Source organism: Mesocricetus auratus, unplaced genomic scaffold, assembly GCF_017639785.1.
Source record: "Mesocricetus auratus isolate SY011 unplaced genomic scaffold, BCM_Maur_2.0 Super-Scaffold_100018, whole genome shotgun sequence".
Taxonomy (NCBI): domain Eukaryota; kingdom Metazoa; phylum Chordata; class Mammalia; order Rodentia; family Cricetidae; genus Mesocricetus; species Mesocricetus auratus.
Genome location: NW_024429199.1, coordinates 31,861,660 through 31,881,716, shown reverse-complemented (window position 1 = coordinate 31,881,716; position 20,057 = coordinate 31,861,660). Strand labels below are relative to the sequence as shown.

General features: G+C 43.9%; 1 protein-coding gene across 2 annotated transcripts; it reads left to right on the top strand.

Moving 5' to 3' along the window:
* The first annotated feature begins 193 nt into the window (after positions 1-193).
* Adat2 (adenosine deaminase tRNA specific 2) lies at positions 194-19,260 on the top strand. 2 transcript variants are annotated; one of them, XM_040728434.1, is made up of 6 exons: positions 194-325; positions 4,050-4,154; positions 11,966-12,116; positions 13,881-13,912; positions 17,089-17,161; positions 17,269-19,260. In XM_040728434.1, exons 1-6 carry the CDS (start codon positions 230-232, stop codon positions 17,310-17,312), a joined length of 501 nt encoding a protein of 166 aa, XP_040584368.1. In that variant the 5' UTR covers positions 194-229; the 3' UTR covers positions 17,313-19,260. The 2 variants fall into 2 exon arrangements, with proteins under 2 accessions (XP_040584368.1, XP_005065916.1); XM_005065859.4 differs by having other exon boundaries at positions 13,806-13,912.
* The last annotated feature ends 797 nt before the right edge of the window (positions 19,261-20,057 follow it).

Below are 20,057 nucleotides of genomic sequence, written 5' to 3'. Positions count from 1 at the left end.
AGCGGAGCGGAGCGGAGGGAGGGGGCGTGGACTACAGCGGAGCAGCAGCGCTTTCGGTCCGCCGGTCGCTGCTTACTGGTCCGGGACGCCTGGGTCCGTCCACAAATAACTCCCGGGTGCCTCGCCTTTTTCTGTCTTCCCGGAAGCAAGGGCCCGCGCCCGCCGCGTTCCGCTGCTGTACACACTCTCTCCCCGGTCTCCTCGGCCTGGGTCCCTGAGTGGCGGCGGAATGGAGGAGAAGGTGGACTCCAGCACCGCTCCAGACGGCTCCTGCGTGGTGTCGGCACAGGAGACCGAAAAGTGGATGGAGGAGGCGATGCGAATGGTGAGCAAGCCGGCAGGTGGATGATGAGAGTGCAAACTTTGACCCCGGGTAGTTGAGCAAACGGGACTGGCGCGCTTTCTCATCACCACTATCTATCGGCTCCCAGAATATCTAAATCAACAGCTTGTTTTATTCTCGGGAAATTTTCTTTAACTTTGCCTTCTAGTAATTGGAGTTGGGGGAAAATACAGAGACTGCTGTACTGTATGTATTACATGTAGCCCTAGCTGCTAGTCAACCTCCCTGCCTGTCTTCCTTTCCATGGATAGACACATAATTTCACACCCACACTGCTACCTTATTTTGTGCCTTGCTCTCGACACCCTTGGACATATATAATGGAAAAGGCTGAAGAAGTTTCTGGTAGGGAAACTGAAAACATGTGACTACAATCCTCATCTATCATTCACTTACTCTTTCTACAACACTTTTCTCTGACCTTGTATTCCCTTTCTTGGATCCCTTTAGGGGCTGCTGAGTATGCAGGTCTCTGGTCATATTTACATGGTGTTCCAAGCTTTACCCATATTGATGTGTGCCAGGGAAAAAAGTCTTTCTGATGCTAGGTTTTCATTCTGTGAACAATATGGAATGTACTTGACAGGGATCTAGGTGGTGTAGCTGTCTACACACCAATTTGTTTACATCCTTATAAAGACCTTAAAACTGAACTCAGGCGTTGATGTAGGAATATTCTTTTTGTTTATTCTTTTACGAAGTTAAAATATTTCAACTTTTTATTCTGATGGTTACAAAATTCAAATTGATAAGAAATTAAAGTCTAGAAGATTTAGCAATTTACATAAAATTACCTAAAAGTCCTGACCTTAGAGATAACAAGGTTAACATTTTGTGAGCATTCTTCATATATTTCTGCCCTTGTGAAAACAGAAACACATTTTTCCATAAGTGGAATAGTTCTCCTTTTTATCATTATTAACCCCTTTCTTGCTTTGTGGTCTTTCTCAGAACCTGGGGTGAGATGAAGAGAGCCTTGTTCTTCAGTTTTGAAGTTGAGAATTTTTTAGCTTATGGAAGATCAAGTTACCATCTCAGGGGCAGAGCTTTGGCCTCTTCCAAAGAAGGCTGGCTTCTTAAGTTCAAAGCCATATACACGATGAGACCTGTTATACTTGTACTCTTTTGCCCTTGTGATGGGAGGTGCATTGGGAAGTCTGAGATAGGATGGGGTAACATGGATTTCTAGCTTTTATACAGGTTTTTGTTGTTGTTGTTATTATTATTGTTTGTTTGTTTTTTTTTCAAGACAGGGTTTCTCTGTGTAGCTTTGGAGGCTGTCCTGGAACTCTCCAAACTCAAGAGTTCTGCCTGCCTCTGCCTCCCTAGTGCTGGGATTAAAGGTGTGCACCACCAATGCCCGGCACTTTTGTACAGGTTTTGAACTTGTCAGTAGAGGAAATGTATATACATTTTTACATATCAGCAAACAGTGCCTCTAAATCGACTCACACAGACTCTGTATTCTTCTCACCTCCCTTTCTCTGGACTGCCATTACAGTTGCTCAGCCACTCACTCTCAGCATGGCCTACAAGGCCATTCCTTATCAGTAATGTTGTCTCTTTAAGGTGGTCCTATCATTTCTAGTCTGATAAATTTACTGGAAGGAAAAAGAGAGGACCCAGAGGAATTGGGAACCAAGACACCCAGTCCTCTGTTGACCTGGGAGCAGAGAAAGGCTGCTAGTATACCATGTCAGGTGCACAGTGGACAGGGCTCTTGGCACCCCCTATCTCTTTCCTTCTGCCTAGGTACTTCTACTTAGTTGAGGAGTTTAAAAAATATTTATTTGTGTGTGTGTGTGCGTTAGTGCGTGCGTGCGTGCGTGCGTGCGTGCGTGTGTGTGTGTGTGTGTGTGTGTGTGCGTGTGAAAGGCAAATATTACTGGTCCAGTCTTTGATTCTGTTCTGTGTGTTTGCTGCTCATGTCCTCACACCTCCAGTTCTTCAGGAAATAGGTTTACTGACAGCCTTCTTGCCAGCTTCCATTTATCCTCCTAGTTTTTAGTCTCAAACTCCTCATGTTTCTCCCTCTAACTCCCCTCTCTCCTTTCGTCCCTTGACCCACTCTAAACCCCAAACTGATAAAGAATCTGATCAGCGAAGTCGCTGGTTACTAAAGAGAGGTTAGAGGGAGAATGATGCAGAGGACCCAGCACCCAACGCTAATCGTTGCCCCAGTCATTTGTGGAGTGAGTAATGAAGAAAGTCAGATTTACTAGACTTTCATTACAGAGGTCTCAAACGGCTGAGTTATGTGACTTCTCTGTGCCTCAGTTTCCTACTTCATCTTCACCATGGAGATCAGTGTCCCCATCACATCGTTAAAAAGTGCTTAAATAGTCCCAGACCAAGCTGCACTTAAAAACTAAAGAACATGGACACCCCCATGGAGGGCCTCACCCTCCCTGGGGAAATGAGGGGATAGTGGGGGGGGGTTGGGGGGAGGGCACGGGAGGAGGGGAGGGAAAGGGAGAGGGACCTGGAACTGACTTGTGAAGCAACCTTGTTTCTTATCTAAATTTAAACTGAAAAATAAATAAATAAATAAATAATAAATAAATAAAACCAAAAGAACAACTCACCTACATATATTTCCTTCCTCTCAGAGTAAGAATACTTGAGAAGTTGACATAGCATGACCTCTTAACAGGTCTACTGGGAGAGGTCTGGTTGAAAGCTGAAAATCTGACCCACAGGAAATCATTTTCAAGACAATGCTTTTCTTTTCCACCTAAATTACTTTTCTCACTGACTTGACCCAGCTGATACCCCTTTCCTCTTTAGCCTGTATTTTTCTGCGGTCTTCTATATCAGCCAACACTCCTGCCTTGTGTTCTCCCTCAATAGACTTTCTAGATCCTTAGTGATAGTTACTAACTTTTCTTTTGAAATAATTATAAACCACAGGAAACTGCAAAAAGTTAAAATGGATATAGAAAGGATTTGCTCATGAAGTTTTCTTCAGGGTAACAGCTTGCCTAACTGTAGTACACTATCACAGCCAGGGAAATCTCATTGCTATGGTTCAAAAAACTTACTAAAGTTTCATCAGCTGATGGTGTATGTCATGTGTGTGTGTGTGTGTGTGTGTGTGTGTGTATGTGTTTCTGTGCAATGGGGATCATAGATGTTATACATATTTGTTTTTAAAAGAAACATCCAAATCTTTTCCAAGTTTGTGCCATTTTTACATGAAGTATCCCTAAACTTACATGTGACTCTTAGAAGTGTGGGACAGAGTGACATCCAGTCTGATTATTTTTATGGTATTGGCACTCCATGGGATTGTTTCTGTCTTCTCAGAGAAGAAAAAAAAAGTAATCAAGGGAAAGTATTGTTTAACAAAATATTTACTTATGTTATCTATTGTCCCACCTCTTTGTAAATATGCATATCATCTCTGAGAATGGGTGTCTGGCATTTGAAGAACACCGGCCGTTAGCCATTGATTATATGTGCTCCCAGTGAGAGAGAATGAGGCTCAGTGCCTGTGATGGGAGATGTTCCCGAGTCTTTCTTAACGTAGACACCTAGAAGAGAACCCAGCACTACATAGCACAATGGCAGCAGATTCGAGAAGGGGGAAGTGCGGGCGTGTTTGTCTTGGTCGTTATCCACACATCTGCCCTCATTTCACCCCTTCCTTTGCGTAGCCTTGCGAACCCTGCGCATCACCTCTGAGGTTCTCCACTTTGTGTTTCAGGCCAAGGACGCACTTGAAAACACTGAAGTTCCTGTTGGCTGTCTGATGGTCTATAACGATGAGGTTGTGGGGAAAGGAAGAAATGAAGTCAATCAGACAAAAAATGTGAGTTGAGCAGTATAAATGCAGAAACATACCATGGTGGGGACCGTGGTGGGGACCAGCTGGCAAGGCAAGACCTAATGTGACCTGTGGGTCAGTGCCTCCCCCCACACTTTTGTGAACATGCGGTTTGTGTGAGGGGTGTGGGGGGGTGCGTGCATGCGTGTGTGCGTGCATGCATGCTTGCGTGCCTGTGCAGGCTGCAGGTTGAGGTCAAGAGCCTTCCTCTGTCACTTTCCACCTTGCTTTTGAGACAGGATCTCTTACTGCACCTGGAGCGCATCCGTTCAGCTAGGGTAACTGGCCAGAGAACCCTAGGAATCCCTCTCGCTCATTTCCTTTCTTCTACACTGGGTTGTCTACGAATGCATGTGTCCGTGTCTGGGTATTTACATGGGTGCTGAGGGTCTGAATTCAGGTCCTCTCTTTTCCCAGCAAGCACTTTACCTATGGAACCATCTCCCAGCCTTAGATCTTTTTTCCCTCTTTTGTAAATGTGCATTTTTTCCTATTGTAACAGTGATATATACATATATATATGTGTGTGTGTGTATATATATATGTATATATATATATATATACTCAAATACTCAGAAGAGTTCAACAGAGCTATAAAATTCTAGTAGATTTTCTGTTTCTACATTTGTGATATTAGCCAAAAGCTAAGAAATGTTTTTCATTTCTTTGTTTTTTATTTCATTTTGTTTCCCTTTAACACTTGAGTGAAATCCGTGAAGGAATTTTGCTTCGTCAGAATGTCAGTGCAGAAGAAAGGAATCCAGGGCTGCTTGTAACAAATCCAACCTGGAAATCAACCTTTGCAAAGGAGATCCATTTAGCTTGCAATGCATTCCTTTTAGTTTCTTTACTTTTTTTTTTCTTTCTGGGAGGGAGGGGGAGCCCTCAATGTACGAATTGAGGGAAGCATAAAAGGATTTTATTGGAGATGACATAGTCAATGGGATAAGGTCTTCAAGACGAGCTGTCTTCAAGCCCATGCGATTCAGCTTTAATAACTGGTGGATGTGTTATGGTCAGATTGGAAAGGTCACGGTTTAAATCAGTGCTTCTTAAGCATGGTGGCACAACGGTGTGTCACTGTGGACATATTTGGGAAGTTGAAGTAGGTGATAGTGCTGTGCTACATTTTATGGTTATAAAGTACCAGATGGACTGAAGGATAACATAACTATAATATCATTCATGTGGACTTTGATCTAGTGTGCTTTTGGAGCCTAGAAGAGTCAACTCTCAGCACTGGGGCTCTGAGGCCTTTAAAGTTCATCCATCACAACCCTGAGGTTTAGCAAAACTCCTGTGAGGTAGGAACCCAAATCTATAAGCAGTTATGTCGGTATAAAAACATTCAAGGCAGATAATACATGCTGCAGTCAGAGGCTATGTTGATGCTTACTTAGCAGTTCTGTTTTAAATAATTGCCGTAGCACCTAATTTGTGTGATACAGTGTGCTTTACATGAGAACCAATGACCTAATCCCCACTAGCTTTGATTTCTTAGACAAAGTTAACCAGGAGTTAACCACCAGGGTTATTGCTATCATGTCTCACATAGACTCACCCTTTGAACACAGCATAGAAAGGCTCTAGACTGCAATGTGAGGAGCCCAGAGTCCTGCTTGGGGCTGTGATATCAACACTGTTATATTACTCCTCATGTCCTTTCCCTGTGTGTTCTCATTGTATGATTAGCCAGCTTAGCTTGTGTTTCTTTAGTGTTAGAAGAGCCATTTGGCCAAGGTGATTTCAGTTCAACTGGTATTTATCGAAAGCCTTGAGGATGCCATCTCTCAGGAATCCTGAATCTGAGCTTTACAGACTCTAGTTGGGGGAATCTTTGGTGTTAAGTTCTCTTGGTTTGCAGCCAGAGCCATGCCCTCTTCTATAGAGTCCCTCTGTCCCCCGTTTCTGATTCTGTAATCATGCAGGCTCGCTCCTGTCTGCCACTGACTGTCACAGCATCGTAGGCCAATGCCAACTCTTTTCTCACTGTGTTCCAGGTCACAGGAAAACAAGAACCTTTCTGTTAGCCTCGCCCAGGTTGTGCTTGTTGAGGACAGATTTTTTTTTTTTGAAATCACATATAGAATTCAGTTAGCTTGTATAGCAGGGCGGTGGTGGCACACACCTTTAATCCCAGCACCCGGGAGGCAGAGGCAGGTGGATCTCTGTGAGTTCAAGGCCAGCCTGGTCTACAGAGTGATTTTCAGGACAGGCTTCAAAGCTACATAGAGAAACCCTGTCTCAGAAAACAAAAACAAAGCCAAAAGATTTGGCTAGCTTGTATAGAGTTAGCACTCAGTTTCCATTTGTGTGCAAAGTAATTACATTTCTTTGTGAGATATTTGCACATGCTCTTTGGTGGGTCTTTGGTGGCCTTGTCCCAATCCCTCTCCCCCACAGCTAGCTAGTGCCCTTCTGCTTTCTTGTCACATGTAGTGTGCTGTCCTCTGTTTATTTGTTTTGGTTTGTTTGTGTATTTCAAGACAGGGTTTCTCAGTGTAGCCCTGGCTGTGCTGGAGCTTGCTTTGTAGGCCAGGCTGACCTTGAGCTCAGAGATCTGCCTACCTCTCTGCCTTCTAAGCACTGGGATTAAAGGAGTGCTCCACCACTGCCAGGCAGCCCTCTTTCTTTTCATTCTTTTCCCACTTCCCCAACTCACTCTTCCTTGATAACTCTTAATCCCCTTTCATGGTTTTATGATCTGTACCCTTACATGTATACATATATGAAATTTTAAATCTTTGTCCATCTTTGAGAGAAAACATGCAGTGTTCTGAATCTGGGTTACTGTGCATAAGAAAAATACTTTGGGGGTTGGGAAAACATGGTAAGATTGCTTGCTCTGCAAGCAAAAGGTCTCTGAATTTTAGTCCCCAGCACCCACATAAAAAACTAGGTATAGACATTCAGGTGACTGTAGCCCCCAAGCTGTGGGAGATTTAGATCGGACAGTATCTAGGATTGCTGCAACCATGCCTGGTTTCAGTGAAAGACTCTGTCTTAAAGGAATAAGAGAGAGAGTGATGGGTGGGGAACCTGACATCCTCCCCTAACCTCTATATTCATGCAAATGGGTGCACATGCCTTCACACACATGTACTTATAAGAATGATCCAATAGGGTCACATATTTGAGTGTGTGGTTCCCAGTTGGGGAATTGCTTAGCATGGACTAAGAGGTGTTGCCTTGTTGGAGGAGGTGTGTCAGTAGGGGTGGGCATTGAGGCCTCAAAAGCCCAGGGCGCTCTCTCTCTCTCTCTCTCTCTCTCTCTCTCTCTCTCTCTCTCTCTCTCTCTCTCTCTCTCTCTCTCTCTCTGCCTGTGGATCAGGGTGTAGCTTTCAGCTGCTTCTTCTCCAGCACCATGTCTGCTTGCCATGATGATCATGGGTTAACCCTCTGTACCTCTAAGCCAGCCCCCAGTTAAATGCTTTCTTCTATGAGTTGCCGTGGTCATGGTGTCTCTTCACAGCAAGGTGTAGTTGGTGGCAAAGATTCTCTCCAATTCTGAAGCCCCTCTCTTCAGTCTGCATTTAGTTTTCCTTGTTATACAGCAAGCAGTCCCTCAAGATGTTAATTACCTGGGCTGTTGGAATTTTTTTCAGAAAATTTTTGCTTATACCTATCTCTTGAAGTAGTTCCCAATTTTTGTCTTGGGGCTAAAACATTTCAGATTTTATATTAACATCTTTAATCCATTTGACATTGATTTTTGTATGGGATGAAAGAAAAAGGTTGTTTAATATTGTAGTCATGGAAATCCATTCTTCTCAGCACCATTTGTTGAAGAGGCTATCTTTTTTCCAATGCATGTTTTTATACTTGCCAAATATCAGGTGCTTATATTTATGTGGATTTGTTTGGGGTCTTCTATTCTATTTCACTGATCTTTATACCTGTTTTTGTGCCAGTACCTACTGTTTTGTCATGATGGATCTGTAGAGTATTTTGAGGTCAGGTATTGTAATATATCTCTCCATAATTGTTCTTTTTGCTTAGGATTGCTTTAGCTTAATATGGAGTCTTTTGTGATTCCATATTAAGGTTAGTTTTGCAAAGGTTATAGTTTTGCAAAGAATGCCATTAAATTTTTGATGGGGATTGCACTGACTCTGTAGACTGTCTCAGTAATACAGCTATTTTCACAATATTCTGCTAATCCATGCTCATGGGCAGGCTTTCTGTTTTCTATTTCCTTAAATTTCTTTCTTGAATGTCTTAAGTTTTTCACTAGTAGTATAGAGGTCTTTGACATCATTAACACAATTTACTTCTAGATATTTTTAACAGCTATTATCAAAGTGAGATATATTTTTCCTGATTTCTTTCTTAGTTAGTTATTGGTATATATCTACTGTTTTTTGTCTAAGTTTTTGTTCTGCCACTTTGTTGAAAGTGTCAGGTGTAAAGATTTTCTGGTGGAATCCACAAGGTTCCTTAAGTACAGGATCATGTCATCCAAAAAACGAGATAATTTCACTTCTTCCCCTCTGATGTATATGCCTTTCATTTCCTTCTCTGGTCCTAGTGCTCTAGTTAAGACTTTGAACACTATTTTGAATAAGAGGAGAAAAACTGATCCCTCTTGTCTCATTGTGTGATTTCAAGAAAATGTTTTAAGTTTTTTCCTCACTTAGCTTATTGGCTGTAGGCTTGTCATTTATGGCAGTTATCATATAAAGATATAGTACCTCTATTCTTACTTTTTTCAGGACTTCTTATCATGTATGTATGTTGAATTTTGTCTATTTCCTTTTCTGCATCTATTGAGATGACCCTGTTATTTATGTCTTTAAGACTATTATATAGTACATTGCACTTATTGATTTGTATATGTTGAACCATCTGCTTACCTCTGGAATGAAATCAGCATGATTGTGTTGGGTGAACTACTACATTCTCACATTAGTTTGTGAGAATATTGAGAAATTTTGCATCTATGTTCATCAAGAAACATGATCTACATTTCCTTTCTTTGCTGTACTCTCATCTGGTTTTGTTATCAGGTTAAGACTTACATTGTAATGAAGGGACCAACCCCCACCCCTCCATATTAGCAGCCTTATCAGGCTAACATGTGCTTGCCTGACCTTGCCACTCCTGTCCTGGTCACTAGGAGGTCAGATACTCTCCTCATGGCAAGGAACCAATCAGGAGTGGCAGGGCTGTGCTTTACGACTCTAGGGGTGCTTTACGGACAAGTGCACAACAGTGATGTGCAGAGTATAGCAACTGCCCTGGGAGGGCCTATGGGCCATAACAACCAGTTGACCAGTCAGCATAGGGCAAGTCATCGAAGCCTTGAAGTGCACCAATCCTGAGACTGTTTGCTTTTGCATCAAAATGGGCACAACAGCAGGAGATAGTAACGTTCTTTCCCTTTTCATTTTGTGGAACTATCTGAGGAATACTGGTGTTAGGTCTTTCTTAAAAGCTTGGTAGAATTTGGCCATGAATCCATCCATTCCTGGGCTTTTCTTTGTGGGAGACTTTTGACTATTGTTTCAGTATCATTAGTTATTATAGGTGTAACCTGTCTACATCTTCTTGACATGTGTTTAGGCGTTTGCCTTAAGTTATTTTAGAGGTTTGTTTTCTTTTATGTGTGTGTTGTGTGACACTACTCTGGAGAGATGTGAACGAATGCCTGCTCACTTCAGATGAGGAACCAACAACAGACCCAAAGAAGGGGAATCACCAAAGCTTGGTGAACCAATTGATTTTATTTGGGTTACTTACAAGAGCAGAAATGACACCTGCCCCAGCCTGTGTGATGACTCACGCAAGCTGGAAACCTGCACAGGTTGTGAGCAGCTCAGCAAGTTGGAGAACATTTCTTTCAAGCACCTCAGGTGTTCTGAGCAGTATGTCGGCTGGTCTAGGAGTGGAGTGTGGAGTCTTTCTTTTTTTTTTTTTTTTTTTTTTTTTGGTTTTTCGAGACAGGGTTTCTCTGTGGCTTTGGAGGCTGTCCTGGAACTAGCTCTTATAGACCAGGCTGGTCTCGAACTCACAAAGATCCGCCTGCCTCTGCCTCCCGAGTGCTGGGATTAAAGGCGTGCGCCACCAACGCCCGGCAGGAGTGGAGTCTCTTTTTGTTGTTTAGGTTTTGTTGTTGTTGTTGTTGTTGTTGTTGTTGTTTTGTAGACCAGGCTGGCCTCAAACTCAGAGATCTGCCTGCCTCTGCCTCCGGTGTGCTAGGGTTAAAGGGCACCACCACTGCCGGGCTGTAAGAGTGTCCCTTATCAGCCCTTACTGATTGCTTATATGCACTTGAGGAAGGAGGGGTATCCAGTCAGTCTCAGGGACCTTGATATGTTTGCTTCCTGCAGGATGGAATGTTTCACCTCCCCTAGAACAATAGTTCCAAACCTGTGGTTCACAGCCCCTTTGGCGGACTGGGGTGGTCAAACAACCCATTCACAGTGGTCGCCTAAGACCATTGGAAAACACATTTACATTATGATTTATAACAGTAGCAAAATTACAATTAAGAAGTAGCAAGAAAAAAAAAATCTATGGTTAGGGTTACCACAACGTGAAAAACTGTATTAAAGGGTCACAATATTAGGGAGGCTGAGATCCACTGCTCTAGAACATTCTGGATCTTAAAGAACTCATGTCAAAAGTAGAAGGCTTTATCTCAGAGGAAACTGGTACATGACAGTGGTGTGTGTGTGTGTGTGTTTTGTGTGCACGCGTGCACATGTGTGCCATATTTGTGCAGGGGCCTTCAGAGGCAAGAAAGGAGTGTTGGAGCTCACTGGAGTTACAAACTACTGTGAGCCACCCAGTGTGGGCATTAGAAACTGAATTCTGGTGTTCTACAAGAGCAGCAAGTGTTCTTAATCTTCTAGCTATCCCTTCACCCCTGCAGTAAAACTGTTAATAAGGAGAAAGAAGATGAAGAGTACCTAAACAGCATCCTGCCACACAGTGCTGGGAGAGACTCAGATTGCTCAGGAGCTGTAGAGGAGATAACAATAAACTCTAGACACTGAGGATGCAAAGCTTGCCTGAGACCAATAGTGCATCATAGTCAGGGTTCAAATGTGAGTGGGATTGATTCCACACGGATGCTGGGTGATTTCTCCTGTACTGCTACTGTCTCCCACAGACTAGCTGAAGTCTCAGGTCTATGTCTTTAGAGTCAGTTGTGTTGTGAAATCTCTCATCAGTGTGCATGATGATGTTCTAGGGACCTCAGTGAAGCCCTGCCTTCCAGTAGGGTCAGTTGAAAAATCTATCTGAAACTAGAACACAAGCTTATGAAAATTTCAGCCTTCCCTTAAAGTATCCAGAAGTCACATACATGTTTGCTTTTTAGTTTTTTTATTTGAGATTTATTATCTCTGTAACATTTTAATGAAAGCTTTCCCCCCAAGGTACATGGGAATTTTACTAAAACCGTGGCAAGGTTTGTGTACTATCGTGGATTAGGCATCCCTGTTGGTAATGAATTTGAGCTGGGGAGCTACTGAGGGCATCCTGAAACCTAATGTTCCAAGGCAGCCAGAAACAGTAGAAATGATCCGGGCGTTAGTGGCATATGCCTTTAATCCCAGCACTCGGGAGGCAGAGGCAGGTGGAGCTCTGTGAGTTCGAGGCCAGCCTGGTCTACAAGAGCTAGTTCCAGGACAGCCTCGAAGACAGCCTCCAAAGCAGTACAGAGAAACCCTGTCTAGAAAAAAAAAGAAAGAAAGAAATGGTAGGAATGCTTTTTGAACTTATGTTTTGCATATTTTAAAGACATCAGCTGTATGAAATGAACAGCATCAATGCACTCTCTCTCTTTTAAGGCTACTCGGCATGCTGAAATGGTGGCCATTGATCAGGTCCTAGACTGGTGCCGTCGACACAGCCGGAGTCCTGCTGAAGTGTTTGAGCACACCGTGCTGTACGTCACCGTGGAGCCATGCATCATGTGCGCAGCTGCCGTCCGCCTCATGAGTATCCTTTGGCTCAGGCTTTCCTGTCTTTTCCTTGCCCGAGAGCAAGAAGATGGCCGGATGCATAGCACATTTGCTCTCTCTTTACTGTTAGTTTTTCTTTCCGATGTTGAGGGCCGAAGCCAGGCTCTTGCATGTGCCAAGTGTGTGCTCTATCATGGAGCTACACCCCTCCCCAGCTTCCAGTTGCTTAAAGTGTGGAAACAGTCATGAGACACATTGTATAATGTAGCCAGAGACAGTAAAGATGCTTTTTACACAGTAAAGTTACATGTTCTTTCTCTGTGTCAAAAGCCACAGAATTATTGAATCCATAAGCTACAGCAAGCAAAGGTTGGAACTAACTTAAACTCCTGTGTAAGTATGAGTCAAAATTAAGTTAGAGCCCAGAACACATCCTGACGAATGTGCTTTGCCTTTGGATGACAGATTTAAATATTTTCTCTCAATCTGTTTTTGTCATGACAAAGGACAAAAAAATTAAGTTTAGGGTAACTAAGAAGTGAATATGTCATCTGATGTCATCATTGTACATGCATGCAAATTAGTAAGTTAGTGTTCTGTGGTTGGACTGTGTCTTGCATAGAGTGAGCAACATATATGCTGAGTGTAGTCAGTCGCTAGAGTTTATTTATTTCTTTGTTTGCTTATTTTATAGCACTTGTGAATGCTAGGCAAGCACGTCTTTGTTCTTGTGTCTTGCTTTTAAAATTATGTGTGGTTTTATCACTTAAAACAATGTAGAGAGCCTTTTGTGTACAATAAAGCATTCTGTCTCCATGGAACAGGAGTTGTTGACACTGTTATTAGAGGATTTATTAGGCCGTTTTCCTCTCCTGCCTTGCAGAGAGAACAGGGAACAATGTGACTGGTTTTCTGACTTTTCTTTGCATGATTATCTTGGTTTGGTTTCTTATTTTTGCTTTGAGACTGGCTCTCACATAGCCCAGGCTGGCTCTCACATAGCCCAGGCTGGCATGACACTTACAGTAGTGGTTGGCTTTAAGATCCTAACTCTCTACCATTGAAAGGCTGGGATTATAGGCACATGCCACCTCCCCAGGCTACCATCCACCCTTTTACATTTTAAATAAATTTATTTACTTATCGTGAGGGGCAATGAGTATGCCATGGCGTTTGTGTGGCAATCAGAGGACAACTTTCAGAAATCCGTTTTCTTCTTCTACAGTGGATTTCAGGAAGTAAACTACATATTTTTAAAAGGTGAAATAATGAATTAACTTTCTAATTCTGCAATGATTCTCCAAAAGTGACTTTGGAAAGAGCAGAGAATCGACTGAACTGCATATTAAATAAGAACAGTCTCTGTTCTGTTTACAATATCCAGGTCTTCATCGCTTTTGAATTTGTGATTTATTATTATTATGTGGGCAAGCACATGCCATGGTTCTTTTTCCACTGTTACGTGGGCTCTCAGGATCAAACCCAGGTTGTCATGCCTGCATGGCGAGGCTTTGCCAACCGGGGCATCTTGCTGACCCGCAACTGCCAGAGTTTGATTTCTAGATACTCAAAACCTCTTTCTCTTCTTTTGTACAAGTGAACTTTATTATTTGAATCCACGAACTTCCATTGTTTTGAAGTCTGGATGAGCTTTCTAAGGTGGTTAGCATCAGCCTGCCCTTGCCATGGTTCTGCACATCTGTGACCGACTTTAATTCTGTACTATAAATCCCACTGGTCGTCTATGGCTGTCAGAATGAACGGTTTGGTGGTTGTGGTTCCGTCCTAAACATTGCCTCTGCTGACCTACCCAGTACCGGGAGACCGTTCCAGGTAACAGGTTCTGCTTATGCTCTCCCTCCCTCCCTCCCTCTCTCCTTCCCTCACTCCCTCCCTATTTTCACCCTCACCCCTTTCTTCTTTTTAACCATCTCCTAATGGATAGGCCAATTGTGTGTGGTCAGTATTCCAAAAGCCCATGACAGAATCTGACAATATCTTGGCCCTGGGTCGAGTTCTTGCATCTCATTGAAGGAAAATGTGCGTCCCTTCTCTTCGCTTCCAGAATCCATCCTGCAGGAGAGGCTGCAACTTCCCTGAACTGTTAGCTCCTAATGGGGTTCACTGGCACTTTAGAGACTATCTCTGTTGGAGCAAATGCTGGCTCTGTAATGTGGTGAGGGAACTTGGCCTGCATTAGCCACCCGGATGCTATTCACAGCCAACAGTAGTTAGGCACAAATGCCATCACTTTGTCACACACCATTATTATTATCTGGTTGTCACTGTGGAAGTCTTGTAAGCATTAGGAATCTACACTGTCTGGTTGCATACCTGATTGTCTACACTTTTTTTCAAGATGGAGGATTGATCCCAAGGCATTATACTTGAAAAAGCAAAAGCTTCAATAAATGCTGGAGTTTCCCCTGAAGACCTCACGTGTTCACAGGCTGTGGTGAGGACTTGCAGAACCCCAGTCCAGCCCAGAGCAAGTTCTGCAGAGCATTCTGCCTTGAGTTTTCCAGCTGAGTGTCAGCTCTCCTAACCACTGTTGTATTTAAGAACAGACGTCTTTACTATCCCATCAGAGAGAAACTGTGAGAGAGTGATGGGGAGTAAATGAGGTCGATTATTAAAGATGTCTGCATGTGACTTCATTTTTCCAGTCGTTTCTAGGAGCCGCCCAAACGCTGCTTATGTAACCGCACAAGCTGCTGGCTCTGTACATGTGGTGACACCTAAATAATTTCTCAGAGCGTCTGGACAAAACTAAGACGTGTCCTTGGGGGTCAGACATAGGTGAAACATTACTTTCTAAAATGTAGGTGAGGAGCCGAAGAGACAGCTCAGTCAGTGAGTAAAGTGCTTGGCATGCAGCGTGAGGACCTGACAGCCAGATGCAGAAGCCGGTATCTAGAATACAGGGGTCCCGTGGTGAGATGGGATGGGAGACTAGGAGAGTCCTGGCCAGCTGGCCTCCTGTACTTAGTGTCCAACAATGGGGGACTCGGTGTCCACGGGTGCAATATGAGAGCAGACACTGGGGCTTGTGCTCCGCGCTCCACTTGCCTGCTAGCTTGTACGCAATCCATCTTTCTCAGCCCAGAAAGGTCATTTACAGTTCATCTGTATGGCCATGCTGGCACAGTGGAAAATAGATGCCCATGGCTTGAAAGCCTAGATCAAGGGTTAATGCCAAATTGTATTCTAAGGAGGTCTTTGGAAGTGCTAACACCTTGGTAGTCCAGGCTTCTGGATGCTGTGTTTTCTTCCTTTCCTTTGACTGGGCTCATGGGACAAAGAACAAAGGGGAGATGGAATTTCACGTCACGGTTACAGATTCCATAGGTCATAATGCTGAGTTATTAGCAGCATAAAATTTACAGAGTCCTGTGAAACTATTGTTTTTTTTAAAGATGGGTATTCATTTTAATATCTCGTCTCTTTAAAACATTTATTTTTGTAAGAATACTATTTCTGTTAAAAGCTACACATGGGTAGCTCTAGTTCGTATGTTACAATGCCCATGTGCTAGCTAGACCCATTGTTTCTATTATTATTTTTTCCCACCTCCGTGTTTCTCCACGTTTCTCCGTGTTTCTCCTTGGACCCCACTTTAGAATCTCCTGGAGGGATTTTGCATTCCTCTGTGCTGAGACCGTGGGCCAGATGGATGAGCCTCTGTGCTCGTGGAGGTTGCCCATGTAATTAACAGCATCAGTGGAGCAGCTCTGCTCTCCCAGCCTCTGGGGAAGACGGCCTGGTGGGTTCAGACGCACATTTGCCGAGTGAGGGACGAGGTGCCGGACGGCACCAGTCCCTGCACACACTGAGCCACAGCGGTTAGGATGGCAGATTGAGAAACCAAGGGAGGAGAGGATTCTAGATGAAGCTTGTATGTCCAGTCATCACGTAACTACAGAGCTGTGCCGCGAAGGAGACGATGTTTCTATCAGTGAGTGCCTTGCGGTGCCTGAGAGACAGCTGGAGGAAATGAGACCGAAGGTGAAGTCTGGAATGTTCTCAGGCAAGAGCAGGCCAGTGCTTTGGAAAGGGAAGCTCATTCTTAGCAATGCCCCAGAGAGGCTAGCCTGCAGTCTGCAGGTGCTTGGCTGGGCATCGTTTTGAGGATGACTGTATCGTTCCTTAAACCTCAGCAGGGTGGGTTAAAGCCTTTCCTGTCTCCCCAGCCGAGTGCCAAACCTCCGAGCGTTTGGCCCCATCCCATATGTGTTTAATTTCTTCCCCTGCCCTACCAAACCCTTCAGCCTGCTTCCACTCACACTGCCCATCCCCCATCCTAGCTTCCGTACATTTTCAGGTTCATTTTTACCCCACACTTCATCCGTTGTTCCTTACAGCTCTCATTTCTCATTTGTTCTGTCATTGTCATCTCTTCTGCCCAAACCCCAGAGTGAAAACAAACTCAGCAGTTTTCTTAAATCTTCCATACCAAACTTGAAAAATGTTTCCTGGAAAGGACCGGATAGTGAATATTTTTAGCTCTTGTGAGAAACATGTCTCTGTCAAATAGTGTTTTGTTTAATAATATTAAAAAAAATCTCTTAGAAGTATAAAAACAATTGCTAGCTTGTCATTCGTAGCTGCGGACTAGGCTTTTTTCCACCGTGAATAGTTTTACCTGAACCAGGTGAATAGCATCCCACGCTTGGTGAATCCCTAGAAAATAACGGCAGGTACACCTTGTCGTGCTTCACGAGCCCCTGTTTGGCATCTCATTTAACCAGCACAGCATCCCTCTGTAGTCTGTTACATACCAGAAAGAGACTGAGTACCAACAGTGGTGACTGATTGAGAGAGACACTGGGCTAAGGCTGGGAACCAGTTCCTTTGGAAATCTACATCTTTACCCATGCTGATACTTGTCCTGATTAGTGCATACTGTGTGGCGTCTGTTCATGTCATAGCTGTGTATACATTGCTGTTGGGGTGTAACCCACACACGGTCACTGCCAATGCTCACCTCCTCCTCCTCCTCCCTTCCTCAGTGCATCCCGGGATATCGTGCTGAGGAGGCTGTGGAGCTCCTAAAGACCTTCTACAAACAAGAAAACCCAAATGGTCAGTTCTCTCCAATTGCACAGTGTCCCACCTTGAAGCAACTTGGTGAGCAAAAAGTTTGGTGTTCCTCATTCTCCGTTTCTGTCTCTCCCTCTCTCTCTTTTCAGCACCCAAATCAAAAGTTCGGAAAAAGGATTGTCAGAAATCCTGATGTTCTGATGAAAGACTGGTGCCCTTTGGAGACCTGGACAGAATTCCCGACTGAGAGCCGTTGGTGTTGCTGGTCATGCTTATATGTTGTTGTTACTGTGTGGGAAAATGGTGTCTCTCGTCATGTCATTTGCTCTGTTAAGGGAACAAATGAGCCCTTTTTAAAGTCTGACAAATGTAAACAGCTATTAGCTCTTCCTGAGCTGAAAGAGTGTCTCAGGGAGGGGGAGGATTAAGATTTGAAGTCACAGAGATCCCTAAGCAGTGCCCGCCCTTCAGCTACAGTTTTCGTCCTGGTCTTTAAGAAGCTGTTCGAGATCAGGGCAGGAGAAGGCTGAGTGACAAACTGCTTGCTGTGCAAGCAAGAGGCCTCCACCCCCAGCACCCACAAATGCCAGGCGGGCTTGGTGGCCCTACCTGCAGTTCCAGTGCTTAGAAGGCAGAGTTGGTTTCCAAGATCCCAATGCACGCAAGTTAGGTCAGCCCTTCTTGGTGAGCTCTGTGTTCAAATGAGAGATCCTGCCTCAGTGAGGAAAGTGAAGAGTGATCTAGGAGGCCCCCAGGATTCAACCCTAGACCTCACACACACACACACACACACACACACACACACACACACACACACACACACACGTGCATGCACACACACGTGCATACACAAGATGCACATACTTACATCGACACCATACACATACACAAGCAAGCAAAAAGAAAAAGGAAGAAAGGAAAAAGAAAAGAGTCTTTGGAAGCTTGATCAAAGGAAGTAGAAGGAGGAAAGCCAGCCTTGGGCTTTTACTGAGTGTGTGCAAACCCAGTCCTGCACATGGCTCCACCAGGCCTTGGGGACCTGGGCTCATGCTAGTTTGTAGTGTGGCTTTATGTATATGTCAGGGATTCGTGCATGGGTGTGGAGGCAAAGGACAATCTCAGGTGCCTTTCCTTAGAGGTAGCCCCGCCCCTCCTCTTCCTACTGTGGTTTTTGGTTTGGTTGGTTTGTTTTCTTTTTTTAGGCTAGGTTTCTTACTGGCCTGAATTTTATCATTTAACCAGGCCGGCTGGCCAGGAATGCCCAGGGTGTCACCTGTGTCCTCTAGGGCAGGAATTACAGGGATGCACCTTCCCTCCTTCCCTTCCTCCCTGCCCTCACCTTCCCTCCCTCCCTTCCTCCCTGGCTCCCACCTCCCCTCCCTCCCTTCTTTCTTGCTTGTTTTTAAATGTGAGTTTCAGAGATTGAACTCAGGTCCTTCTGCCACTAAACTGACTGATAATCTTCTCTCCAACCCTAGAACATTTTTAAAAAGTATTTAGGTAAAATGGTTGCTTTTAAAGTAAGTGCTTAAGGGTCATTTTAAAATCATAGCATATTGCTACAATAAAATTGTGTCCCTGCCTTCTTTGAAGAGGAGCAGTGTTAACTCATGGGTGCTAGAGAGATGGTTCAGGGGTTAAGGATATATACTGTTCTTTCAGAGGATACAAGTCTGGTTCCAGCACCTACACGGCAGCTCACACGGCCTGTAATTCTAGTTCCAGGAACTCGAATACCCTCTTCTGGACTCCATGGGCACCTACACTTACATGCGCACACACTCCCACAATTTACACAGACACACGCACAATTAAAAAATGTTTTACAGATAAAACTGAAAGTGTAGTTCCTTATAATAGAGCAACTATTGTGTTAAGGGCCATCTCTTCCTAGAACAAAACACATTATACTTCAAAACAAAAGACCTTGTATTCTCATGAGAGATGAGTGAAAAATTATGTGACTTGCTGGAGAATGCCAGGTGCTGCCAGGCACAATGGTACACACTGTAACGCCAGCACTGGGGAGGTAAAGCAAGAGGATTGTGACTTCAACCCCCCTCCCCAAATTACAGCCAGATGATACCTGGGATAAGAATGTAGGAATGATGGTTACGGGGTGAATAAAATGATTAATGTAATCCGGAATGTCAAAGCCATTACTCTTTCATATACAACTGATAAAATTTAAATCGAGTAGGTAAAAATTTGACCTCACAACAAAATCTCCAAGAAGGGTCACGAATGCAAGGTGCAGTGCGCGTCTCTGCCCAACAGGGGGCCTCGCCGTTCCACCGCAGGGCCAGCGCCAGCGCCGCCACAGTGGCATTTCTTCATCGCATTCAAGTCCTTGATGCAAAGCGGCTGTGTTTGTTGACTCTGCTATTTGAGCGCTGTCTCCGACTTGTTTGTTTTGAATTACATTACAGGCTGGAATGTGATTGTGGCGGTAGTATTGCTGGGGTGGGGGGAGGGTTGGGGGGGGAGGCAGCTAATCACAGTTACATGCTTCAGGGGATTTATAATTTCGTGGTTTTGTGCGTGTGTGTTTGTTTTTAATAGCATTTCAGAAGTTTTATGGGCAAAGAATGCTCACAATTTAAATTTACAATAATGGGCTGCACACCTTCTCTTTGGTTTTAATCTACTCTAAGAAATTGTCTTCTCATTAAATTTCAGTGCTTTGACTAGTGTGTTCCTTTTTGCAGTTGCTCTTAATTCACTTCTGGCAGACATCATTACATTTATTGACTTCATATCACTTTCTGGGTATTATCTGTAGGCCAAGTAACCCCGGGATCTTTCTCTGTAGAGTGCCACTGGGTCATGTTGGCTGTGGGTTCATGGTAAACTTTTAATAAAGTGATTAGTTTGAATTTAGGGAGAAATGAATAAAAAGACTAAGTAAGGCAAAAACATAGAGCCAGAAATTGTGTGT